This window comes from Rhinolophus ferrumequinum, chromosome 19 (assembly GCF_004115265.2).
Source record: "Rhinolophus ferrumequinum isolate MPI-CBG mRhiFer1 chromosome 19, mRhiFer1_v1.p, whole genome shotgun sequence".
Taxonomy (NCBI): Eukaryota; Metazoa; Chordata; class Mammalia; order Chiroptera; family Rhinolophidae; genus Rhinolophus; species Rhinolophus ferrumequinum.
Window position 1 is genome coordinate 18,978,507 of NC_046302.1, and position 12,549 is coordinate 18,991,055.

Sequence of the window (12,549 nt, forward strand, 5' to 3'; positions counted from 1 at the left end):
TCATTCATGTCTGACTTCACAGCCTTGTTCAGCAGACAAGTCAGGCCTCCATGAAAGAGTTTACTAATGAAGTGGTTTGGACAATCAAGAAGCCCCTGGGTAGGATTTTTTTCTTGTAGAAATTTTTTACTCAGTATTATTTATCAAATGACCATTAGTACAAGTTCAAATACTTCAAAAGAATGTTTCAAGATACCATAATTCTTTAGTAACATGCGTCCTCCATCCCACTTGTTTAGGAATTAGAACTTACCTATGTAACTGAGCAAGACAGGGAGGAATATCAATCCATGAGTGGCTCCCAGTAAGACCATAGCTAAATACATCCTGAAGTAAAATATCTGGAAAATTTGAGATTTGGCAAAGGCTAACACCACAATCCCGCCAAATTTTGTAAGTGTGATTCCACTGAATACCTAAAAGAAGAGAGATGATATTAGAAACCACTTTTATTAACCTAGTAGAATTGAACACTTCCTAATACAGGGATTTCTTAATAGTCAGGGTCAAAGGTCACAGGGGACTGATCCCCAGCCTTCAGAGTGACTGATAAGGAGCACCTAAAATTGTTTTACTTGCTGAAACCAAAAGGTATCATAAGGGTAAAAACTGTGTTTTCTGCATATACAATATTCTGTCTAAACTTAGCTCGTATATTCTCAGATGAAAACTATTTTAAGTATCTAAAATTGTTATAAAACAAAGTTGTAGTTGTTACTCTGTTAGAAAATAATGGTATTTTCTTTAGTGGTCAAACAATTGGTTGATAGGCTAGACCAGGATCCACGGTTGAATGAACCAAGGAGATTCTCGAGACATCAATTACAAAGTGCTTGCGGGGCGCTGCAGGCAGCTGCCTTGCTTTATCAACATGCGGCAGGCCTGTGTTTTACATGGAAAAGGCTCTGATTCTTAGATCCAGCCGCTGCTCTCTTCCTGCTTTCGACATACTGCCGCCTACAACAGGATTCACCAACAGGAACAGTTCTAAAGAATTTCAGGACCTAGCTATTTCATGAATTGCCTGAAAACTTGTCATCCTTAGATGCTGCTGCTAAGTAAAGGATCCAAATTCTGCTTTCCCTACTGGATTTTCAAGTGCCTTCTGAGAAACGCTCGCTGAGCTGGGCACTCGGCATTGAAATTTCTGCCCAAGTCACTTACAGAACTGCCCATGTGAGACAGCGCCTCTTCTGCCCGTTCCACGCGGCTCCCCTTGGCACTCACTGTGAACGCTCTCGTGATGTGGCTGCAGAACTCCACGGAAATGCCACAGCTCTGAAATAAAGTGCTTCCTTTAAAATGGGTCTTTTCTCGTTGGAAATCATAAGCAGCCAAGGCTTTTCCCAGGATCTGTGGTTACCAGGGCAGCCTGGGAGGTAGAGGCGCCCTACGAATCCTCTGACGTACATTGTAAAGCCCCCGTCACACCCACTGCAGTGCACTGGGACCCTGAAGAACCCTGTAGGCACAACACCCAATCCTCCAGTTTATACAGCGGCTTTGCCTTCCTCCCGGGAAGCTGCCAAAACCGCTTCCGGTCACCCCAGCTTCCAGGGAGCAGCACCCTGTCCTTAATATGTTCAGTTTGGCCTCACTGCCACACCACCTGGGGCAGCGTTCATATCTGAAGCACAGAGGCACTGTTTCAATTCTCCATCAATACCTTCTTGAAAGCTTACATCTTCACGACTATTAAAAAGCACCTGGCAATTGCATGGGAAGCAAAAGGTACTGGTCAGAGAATTCCATCAGGGATTGGGCAACTTTCTAAAGAAAAAGTGAGCATCTTGCCGTCGTTAGGCTAAATGTTTCTGCAAACCTTTCAGAATAATAAAGGCAGAATACCCACGTTAGACCGTGAAATCACATTTTCACTGTTACATGTACCATCCGTCCCGCTCCAACTCCCACCTCTCCACGTGTACGAAGAACAAGAGCTGAACTTGGTCTTTCACCCCAACAAACAATTCACATAAGTGACACAGGAGTTAGGGACACACTGAGTGGACCAGGACTCACCATTACCAAGTTGACCAAGGAAACCGCGTTCAGACTGATGCCCCACAGCCACATGACGCCAAACATGTTGACCAGTATCATGGCGATTGTGACACACATGATGACTGCGGACCACGGCTCACAGCCCAGGAGAACCATGGTCACCAAAAAGATTGCGCCCAGGGACACGCAGAGGTTAAAGATTGTGTCATTGATAATGGTCAGGTACTGTTCGTAGAAGACGTAGAACACACTAGAGAGGAGGGGGAAAGAGTTCATCAAGGTTCGTTCTCACTTCTGGAAGCTCTACTTTTCATCCTGCCACTATTGCAAAACTGTGAAAGTACTTCTAGAACCTTGCAGAAAACCTTCCTGCTTTTTGCAAGATGCATCTACAGTAATTCAACTGGATCTTTGACCTCTGACACCCAAAGAAGGCCCTCATGATCCAAAATATATACTTTATAAAGTTTTTGTTTATAATCCCCATCTATTCTACCGTGTTTCCCTGAAAATAAGACCTAGGGTCTTACATTAATTTTTGCTCCAAAAGACGCATTAGAGCTGATGATCCAACTGGGTCTTATTTTGGGGGAAACATGGTAGTTTATAGGCATTTACAAAGAATATTCCATGCTATTTTGAAAAAAGAAGTCCTGATCTATCCTGAGAATTACCTCAGGCCAAATGGGATTTGTGCGGGGCCTGAGGAGATTCTGTTTTTTTGGGCAAAGTTAACCAGCTCTTCCCAGGAATTAGGACACCCATTCTGAGAACTTCTGCCACAGAAAACCAGGTTGTCCTCCTGCCAGGAACAGGACTCCTTTAAGCAAGATCATAGGGGTGAGAAAAAAAAAAAAAAAAACACCCTTATTTCTTCTACTTTTCTGTATTTTACGAATTCAAACTTTTATATATGATACTTTTTGATAAGGAAAAAAGCCCAATGAGCAAAAAAGAAAAAGCTCCGTAAAGGCACTGTCCCCCGTCATCAGCAGTCAGGGATACCCATCAGTTACTGTCCAGGAACAGCCACTGGCCCCACTTCCTGAAAACAGGTCTCCGGGCAACTCCTCCTCCCTGCCCCCTGGCTGCTGTTTTGCAGTCGGTCTCTTTCAGAATGAGCTCCAGCCCAGAGAACAAGTTCTGCGTCCCCAGCACTCAGACCTCGGTAGGTGCTCCCGAGTCTAGCCCTCCTCGCCCACGTACCTTCTCCCTGGACATACTTGGCCTGTGCTCACAGCGGAGAAGGGGTCAGAATGAAAGCTAAGCATCAGCATTCCACCAAGGGAGTCCCAGAGTGTGGGCCCTTCCCTAGGACACCCTCGTTTGTACAGGACACACTTACCTGTATGGGAACACACGGTAAGTACTTCCTTCCTGGCTCATGGTTTTGGTGATGTTACCAGCGATGAGGCGGGCTTTTTTCATGGCGTCAATAAAGTCAGCAGAGGTCCGAAGCACGGTGTGGTAGGTCATGAAGTATGTGGCTCCGACACCCGTGTCATTGTCAAGGATGTTAACTGCGGACCCGTAAGCAGCGTGTCCCCTAAGAGAAGACTCGGCGTCAGAAAGACCATGCCTTGCAAAACCTTGCAGAATCTGAGCACTCAAGGCTAAGTGAAATCATCTGACCCTGGGCTCAGAGGTCAGACCCAGTTGTAAATTTCAGGGTTACGGAAGACCCTCTGAAAGGGAACGATGGAGGTTTAGCTTATTGTCTCCCACACTGGCTTTTCTTTACTGCTTTTGGTTTCTTTGGTGCACAGCTGCTATTGTTTCTACATCCAGCTCTGCTTGCAAGCCAATGTGTTTTCATACAGTTTGCTCAGCAATGTTGTGTGACAGGAGGTGGGGAAGGGCAAGGCCCTTGAGTGAGACAGATGTGAGATGGGCCTCAGCCCTGCCATGGAACCCCGGGCAAAGTTACTGAATTTGGGCTGCAGCGTCATCTTCAGCAAATGTGTCCACCACCTACTCATACGGCTGCGTGATGCGCAAGTGAAATAATGTGAGGTGTCTGGCATGATACTGGCACGTAGGAGGCTTCATGAAAGTGGTGGCTATTGCCTTCATGAAAAGTCGAATTCACTTGGACTTGTTTTATGTAGGCCAAGGCATTCAGTCTGCAAGCACAGCAAGCTGTAAGATCCATTTCTATTTTAATTTTAGAGACAGTCTTCCTATAGTACCTAGTATAGGTCTCAAAACACAGACATGACATGTATGACTAATATATGATGGGACTCTGGTCAAATTATGTATTCTTATGAAAAACTGGGATGTCCAGGGTTTACCTAATATACACTCATTTTCCTCCACAAAAGCTTCCGAATGATCCCACCCCAGTCTTCTAATCATCTTCACTATTTCTTGGCCAAATAAGCCTGTGGCTACCTGGCTGGGTGGGGGAGTGAGAAAGCCCATAGCCTCATATACAGTTTGGCTGGCAAGAAGCACAGTGGGGCTAAAACAATGTAAACCTTAACCTAGGATGACATCACCAAAGCAGAGATGCTGTCCCATATGCCCACAGACACAACTGAACAGACCACTTCACATTCTGAAATGCCACACATTGCTCTTCTCCCGCTGCCCCGCTGGTAACCTATACAGTACGCTGCGTCCACTCAAAGAGCAGGAGGGCTGGACACAGAGAGAAGTGTAAGAATGCTCAAGCCAGGATGGAATCAGCTGAAAATAATGAGAAGTTTTCTTTAAAGGTGTCCAAGAGGTTTCTTCGCTTTCACAGCAGGCTCCAGACAGGGTGGGCAGGGGGGTATAGACGAGGACCTTTTACACGCAACTGTTTCTACACCCAGCTCTCCTGGTTTTCTAGTGCAGGATAAAGGGAAAGTGGGCGCATGTCTGAAGGGCTCAGAGGCACTTACCCTTTGCCACACTTGGGGTTCGGGTTATCAGAAAGGAACATGGGCAGGAATCTCATGAAGTCTTCACCCTGAGGCCTCTGTTTGCCCTCTGGGGTCAGAGGCCTGCAGCGGACGCAGGCAGGGTCGGCCACTGCCGGAAACATGGGGGGAGGAGCCAAGGTGAGAAGAATGGGTCTCCAGATCTTATTTTACAACATTTAAAAACATTGATAAAGAAATGAGGGGACTTCTTTTCTGGAATCGTTTTCCTTATCCAAAAGCTTCAAACACGTGATTTTCATAGTGTAATAAATTTGAGAGATCATCTTCACCTTAGGCAGGCTGTACAAATTTTCTTCCTCAAGGCAGGTTTTCTGCTTTAAGGACGACCTTAGTTGGTATGATCAGAGCCCAGGGCTTCCATGTTTTTAATCAAGAAAATTCTAGGACAGTCTCAACACTCTTACAAAACCTTAGGGCAATGGTGATAAACAGGAAAACACACCTATGAGATGCTACAATCGTTGTCAGGAACAACACCACTTTTCAGAGTGAACGACTAAGGAAAGGGACGGTAACAAAGGGAATGACACCTCATGTTGGCATATAAATAGGTATAAACCACAACAATTTTTCAACTATCATGTTAAAGCTTTTCAGAAAAAAGGGAACAATTTAGAAAAGGAGATGCAAGTACCTGAAGCGTTGCAGAACTGATCGGTGCTATTGTAGACTCTACAGCAAGAAGACTGTGGCTTAATCCAATCAAAATAATCGTCAATCCAGGATGAGGGAGCAAAGCCTATTCGGGTACTAGAGAAAAGGAGAGAAAAAAAATGACCGACTTGTCCCGCAAGGAAAAGTCTAGTTTCAGTCCTTTTCCTGAAAACCAAACTTCCTTTTCTAGAGTTCATACCACCACCCAGTCAAAAGACAAACTGCATTAGCACTTAACGGAAAAACCCTCAAAGTATGAGGTGATAAATAAGTCTTTCAAAGGTTTTACTCAGGTAAAGCTAGATTCAGCATACATTCTGAGAAAGCAATTTTCCGAGAAAACCTATGTTCAGTGAGAGATGCCAGGCTAAGCTGACTCTGGCCGAGAGCCCGCCTGGCTGTTCCCGCTGCAGTACAGGAGGCCGGGGTACTGACTAGTTGGGCAGCTCCGCCGCGCTGAATATCTGCTGCACCAGGGAGTCGCTGTTGCAGCCCATGCCCCCGCACACCATGTTCTGTCCTTTCAGGGAGGTGTAGTCATGCCCTTCCTCCAGGACAAAGTAGACGGGCGGGCCCGCATGCAGGTACTGACTGAGCGACTTGAAATAATCTATCACGTAGGAGTCCTGAAACAAAGATCCAACAACAGGACGAAGTGTGAACGTTCTGATGGTGCCCAAGCAACACGAAGATGACTAACCAGCAGGAGGGCACCAGGAGGCTCCTGGCCAAGACGCCTCCAGCCCAGATTCAGGATTCCCTACAGCCAGTTCCCCGTCCTCACCCTCCCGGGGCCCAGGGTGTCCCCGGGCTGGACCCACAACTAGGAGGGCACCTCACAAGGTGAAAGACTGACTGCTCACACTCTGGCTGCGCCCCAGCGGGCTGGCTGAGAGTTCACAATGCCACGGCCCACACTGGCAGAGCTTTGTGGCAATTCTTATTGTACGGGAGATCCCGTCAGCATTTGCATTGAGAAGGGGGCATTAGTTTGAAACATCCACATGCATGTTTTGAAAAATGTATTCACCATTGGCTAAATAATATTTAAAAAGCATCTTACATCTGGCATTGAAAGAGACTGGTCCAATCCAATTTCCACTTTGTTCAGGACTGCGATACTGAATGACAGAACACCCACAAATACTGCTATCTGGAATGAGAAGTGAGTGATAAGACAGAGATTGCTTAGAGTTATAATGAGCTGAAGAACATACCATGTTTTCCCGAAAATAAGACCATTTGTCTTAATTTTTTCCTCCAAAAGACGCATTAGGGCTTATGTTCAGGGGATATCACCCTGAAAAATCATGCTAGGGCTTATTTTCTGGTTAGGTCTTATTTTTGGGGAAACAGTAAATAAAATCTCAAACACACAAAAATCAGGACTTTTCTTAAACTGAGAAGGAAGTTTAAATGACACGCTAAGAAAACGGGTGTGGGATGGTGGCTCAGATCACAGTACCTAGAGTCAAACTACTTGGGTTCGAATCCTGGCTCCTCCACCTACAAGCTGAGTGACCCCAGGGAAGTCACTTAACTTCTTTTCGTTTCTATTTCCTCATCAATAAAACAGAAAAATAAGACTTATAACGTCAGACAGTTTTGTGGATTAAATGAGAAAAGCCCAGGGATAATCTAGATTTTAGCACAGTACCCAATATTTAGTACAATAACCGCTGTTCAGAACTCAATAAATGTTAGTTATTGCTATTACTTTTATTATTGGAAACTAATATTTGTTTTTTCAGTGGAGAAGTGACAGATGATCACTGTTGGCTACGTCCAGTATATTATATACTGCAAAAAGCTCTTGCATCGTTGCTGAGGACTAGGAATAGTGGGTGGTGCAGGGGACGGAGGTGGGTGATACTCTAAAGGCAGCATGAGGGACACGTGTGGTGATGGATCTTGATGGTAGTGGTTACACGAATCTGCACATGTGATAAAATGACATAGAACTAGTCACACACATTGTGCCAATGTCAAGTTCCTGGTTTTGATACTGAACTACAATAATGTAAGACTACAGGAGGAAACTGGGCGAAGAGTACCTAAGTCCTCTCTGTACCAACTTTGCAACTTTCTATGAATCTACAGTTATTTCAAAATAAAAACTTTAAAACTCTTGCTTATGCTGACTGCTAAAATCCAGCTAGAAAAGTATTTTATATATTTGTATGTTATTAGTTTTTATGTTTATGTGTGTGTGTATACATGTACACACACACACACACACACACACACACACACACACACCTAACAGCTGTCAGAATCTCCTCCCTAAGCCATCTGATTCTTAGAAGGCATGTGACAAATCTGTTTCAGAAAGAAAGACAAGAAAACCACAGATAAGTTCATACCACAATTGGTCGCATCCAGTCCTTAAGCAGAAGTGGAGAATAGAAGTTTCTGAAGAACCGAAATAAGTAGCTCTCTGAGGCCTGGATGCCTGTTCCATCTTCAGCACCTCTGACACAGCAAAGGATGTCCAGCCGGTTTTTCTGAGGGGACAAAGAGGAACAAAGGTTATACCCTCTAGCTGCGTCAGCTAGACTCTAGACTCAAATGAAATAGATTGTAATCCTGACAACAACTTACCTCTTGACGCTTAATGTCTAATCCCAAGAGACTCACAAAACAGGTAATCTGAAGAAGGAAGTCAATGAGGACTGCCATTCCCGCGAACAGAGAGAAAGTGTGAACGGCTGGCATCACTGACAACGCTCCTGCAGGGGGACGAAAGCTGCCACATCACATCCATTTACAGCAGAGGGCTCTTACGAGTCATGTGTACATATGAATATAAGCATCCAGAACCCATGACAAACCCCCTACCCCCCAAAAGGTGTGCTGCGAAACTCTTTGGATGTCACACCAGAACTGGAGAAGAGTCCGTAAGCCCCGTGTTTTTCAAAATTGTGCAAGCATCAGAACAGAACTACTTGGAGCATTAAACATGTAGGTTCATAGGCCCTGGTCCCATCCTACTTAATCAAGACAGTGGGAATTCAACCCAATTCTTGTGTATTTAACAGGCTCTCTTGGCAAATTTATGCACGTTAAAATTTGAGAACCATTAATATGTGCCATTTTTTTCTCCCAGTACATTCTGTGCTTCACTCTAAGAGAGGGGCAGTATTTTTCCATCTGCTATTATATCAACAATATTAGTTTCCTAGTTTAGTTACAATCCAATGAGGGTGCTCCAAGTCAAATGCACTAGGCTAAGACACAGAAACTGAAAACCGGCAGCCCACAGCCAGGTGTATCCTGTTTGGCCCACACACTGTCAATTCATTTGAAGATTAAAAATCATTTCAAAAAATAAGGAGCCAATATTTCCCAGTGAGATTTTACACACAAATCTAGATTCAAAGTGTTGCTTGAGAATTAAAAAAAAGGGCCTAGGAGCAGCGGGCCAGCGACACCTACTTGTATCAGACATGACCTGCACACTCCTGGTGCCATCAGCCCTGCCACTCCTACCATCCTCCAGTCAGTCCAACCTGAGGCACAGTGTCAGCTGCTGTTACCATCACACTGGCACGGCTTTTCTTACAATAGAGGTAAAAAGAAGAAACCACATTTTTGCACCCGTACCCATCAGAAGGAATGATAAGGGCCGCAGGTTTCGAAGGGCACTGCTGTGTGGAAATGAAGACTACGTTAACGGTGTGTGTTGAAAGGCTACCACCTACGACGGCCCTACGACGGCCCTGCGTAAGATGACCCGGTGGCCCGTGGAAGCATTTCCATTTCTGACCCACGACTGTGTGTCTTCTCTGGACTTGCTGGGCGATGCTAATCCGCCTCTCCTTCAAAGGATGTAGTGAGTTTTCTTACTATACGCCAGAGATGGGGGCAGATAGCCCCACTGGAAAGGCTGGTTGATTTCTCCACATGCAAGAAATATAGAAGTGCTGGTTTTGTTCCAGCTTATTCTGGCTCCGTGTATTGAGGTTAAGATTCAAGAACCTCTGCTCATTAATGGGGCTGCTTCTCCAGGGAGCTGTATGCACAGAGGAGGAAGACGGCCTATGAGAACAATGGCTAACATCTTGAAAGATGATGCCTGGATTTTAGAGTTGATGCTTACAGTGTTGTGTTGAGCATTCTGTGGCTATGCAAGAATGGTATTTTCAAATGTCTGTATTTGCCATGGGTGCCAAAAAAGGGGAAATGGCAGAGAAGTCCTTAGTTATCTGGACCCCAAACATCAACACTGTGTGGAAACAACGTGAGAAAGAAGACACTTGCTAAATGACACCCAAGATGCTGCCAACAATTTTTCTTGCACTCCACTCTGATACTTCCTAATTACAGAATAAAGCGTAAAAACAGGACAAACACAAAGGGGTATATTCAGATACCCAGGCTCCTTCTATTCCCAGGCTCAGCAAACTATGGGATTGGTAGAATTCAAAGAGCAATTACCTAAGAAAAATGCTACGGTTTCTGAAAAGGATGACAGGAACATACTAGGAGCCACTTCTCCAAGGACCCTGCCCACTTGCTGGTCCAGGGTTTCCCCTTGAAGACGTTCATCTCTCTTAAAAATAAAAACATTAAACACACGACATTAAAATTTCTCAGTAACAATGCCAGCTCTTTTCTTCTTTGTTACCGTGTGTTAAATCAATGGTAAGGAAAAATAATTAGTGGCATCTACTTATTATATATAAACTTTGGTGGGGGACCTGCAACTTTTTCATATTAATTCATTCCGACTATTTCTGATCCTTGAGCTGGGTAACAGGTGAGAGGCTCAAAGAAAGACCAGATCATATTATCCAGAAAACACATGGAATATAGGCTGCAGGTGGTTGGACAATTAAATGACATGCCACTTACATGCCACTGAGTCTCCACACAGGTAAGAGCTACAGGACAGGGGACCATGTGAGAACCAACTGATTGAGATCACTTTCTACACCAGCAGGTGCTGAGTTGACCTTTTTGTCTTTTTAGTGGCACCTTTGGCAAATCCTCCATTCTTCTACACTATGTGCAGAATCATTTTAATAGCAGTCGTACCCAAAATATTTTCCACAATGCGTTAGCCCTTTTTGCACATATATTGCAAATATTTAAAACCAAATTCTCACTTTATATCTATTTCACCAACTAAAGAGAGGGTGAACTTCTTGGTCTCAAAATTTCCAGAACAAGTGACAGATACCAATAAGCCACACACAAGAAAGAAAACAAAGTGTTCCCATTGTCACACTCACAAATACTCCGTGTGGAGCCAAACAGCTATTAATGGAGCTCAGTACCTGGTCAGCGGCTAAGCTCTGCGAGAGTATGAAAATGTACCTGGTAGGTCTGGACCAGAATGAAGATGTTGTCCACCCCAACAGCCAGCACCAGGAACGGGATCACCTCAATCACAATGAGGGTGAGGGGGACCCCAATGTAACTGAAGATGCCCAGCGAGCACGCCACTGAGCTCAACACGATGAGGATACCCGCTATGCCCAGGGAGACCTTAGAATCCACCTGGGAGATGCAACAAAGACACGGTAGCTGGTTAGAGGGCTTTCCATCCTATCTGTTACTGAAAGGTCCTCATTTCTACCTCTCTACATGGGCGTAGCCAATCGGGAGTTACAAGTACAATTCCCAGGTTGAGAGAAGATATGAAAACTGTCTAGGTCTTCCCTAGCAATCTTTTTTATGAGCTTCCATTCTTAGGTCATGAAGTGGACAAATCAGAAAAAAACTGGACTATGTGAAATAAAGCTAAGTTGAAGATAAACCAAAAAGTTGGAACTAAAGAAAACAGATGCAGGGAACGGAATATGTTACATTACAACTAAAACACAGGAATTTATGGCCGTTTTGAACACAATGAATTAAGATTAAGTAGAGGAAAAATATTATACGGTACATTGCCATTTCTAACACACACACACGCACGCACACACACACAATCCACACAACACCACATGTGCACACACACACACTCCACACACACTTCACACACACACACATATACTCTACACAAACTTTACTCATACACATACACACTCCACACACACACACACACATGCACACTCCACACACATACACACTCCACACACACACACACATGCACACTCCACACACACACTCACACTCCATACACACACGCACACAAACACCACTTACCAGAAGCCTGCTACAGCTTTTGATGTGCCCCAAGGCTATGGAAATATACAGAAACATGACGGCATAGCTGATTACAACAGTGAAGATATCACTGTTACTTTCACGGTTCAGTTCATCTTCAATACTTCGTTCAGTAGAGAAAGAAATGGTCAGATTTGGATTCTTGTAATTTTTCACAAAATTAATAAACCTAAAAACAAAATTTTTATATTTTTGTTTAAAACTTAGTGATAACTAAGCAAGAAACTTCTTCCCAATTTCTGACACAAAAGCCATGCTTACTTAACCTTTTTCCTGCATTAAGATCTTCTGCACTGGAGACTAGAAGGTGAGACAGTTCCAGACATGCTGAGTTTTCTACTATTTAAACAGGTTTACAATATGTTTAAAAATTGGTTCATGGGCTCATTCTTTTTTACTAAAAAATATTTCTAAATGAAGTACTATATATTATAGTAAAGATACATTCTCATGGAATAAAATTTAAAAAGCTGACCTACAGATTCAGTGCAACCCCTATCAGACTCCCAGCTGACTTCCTTGTAGAAAGTCTATTCTAAAATTCACATGGAATTGCAAGGGGCCTAGAATAACCAAAACCTTCTTTTCCAAGAAGTTGAGGATCCACACGTCCTGACTGCCTATAAACTTCCTATAAAACACGTCCTAAACTTCCTATAAAACAACAGTAACCCAGACAGTGTGGTACTGGCACATATATATCAAAGGAATAGACTCAGAGTCCAAAAATAAACCATGTATTTGCAGTCACCTTATTTTCAACAAGGGTGGCAAGACTATCAAATGG

General features: G+C 44.0%; 1 protein-coding gene across 3 annotated transcripts in view; it reads right to left on the bottom strand.

Annotated features, from left to right (window-relative positions):
* Nucleotides 1-12,549, bottom strand: part of NPC1 (NPC intracellular cholesterol transporter 1) — a 53,671-nt gene that overhangs the window by 1,226 nt on the left and 39,896 nt on the right. For all 3 annotated transcript variants that reach the window (XM_033087625.1, XM_033087624.1, XM_033087626.1), the window contains 13 exons: nucleotides 11,742-11,931; nucleotides 10,908-11,090; nucleotides 10,026-10,140; nucleotides 8,190-8,317; nucleotides 7,952-8,092; nucleotides 6,652-6,741; nucleotides 6,024-6,214; nucleotides 5,569-5,684; nucleotides 4,893-5,022; nucleotides 3,350-3,550; nucleotides 2,023-2,254; nucleotides 1,165-1,278; nucleotides 254-416 (listed from right to left, as the gene is read on the bottom strand). In XM_033087625.1, the coding sequence (XP_032943516.1) occupies nucleotides 254-416; nucleotides 1,165-1,278; nucleotides 2,023-2,254; nucleotides 3,350-3,550; nucleotides 4,893-5,022; nucleotides 5,569-5,684; nucleotides 6,024-6,214; nucleotides 6,652-6,741; nucleotides 7,952-8,092; nucleotides 8,190-8,317; nucleotides 10,026-10,140; nucleotides 10,908-11,090; nucleotides 11,742-11,931 (1,994 nt within the window). The remainder of the gene's footprint in view (nucleotides 1-253; nucleotides 417-1,164; nucleotides 1,279-2,022; nucleotides 2,255-3,349; nucleotides 3,551-4,892; nucleotides 5,023-5,568; nucleotides 5,685-6,023; nucleotides 6,215-6,651; nucleotides 6,742-7,951; nucleotides 8,093-8,189; nucleotides 8,318-10,025; nucleotides 10,141-10,907; nucleotides 11,091-11,741; nucleotides 11,932-12,549) is intronic.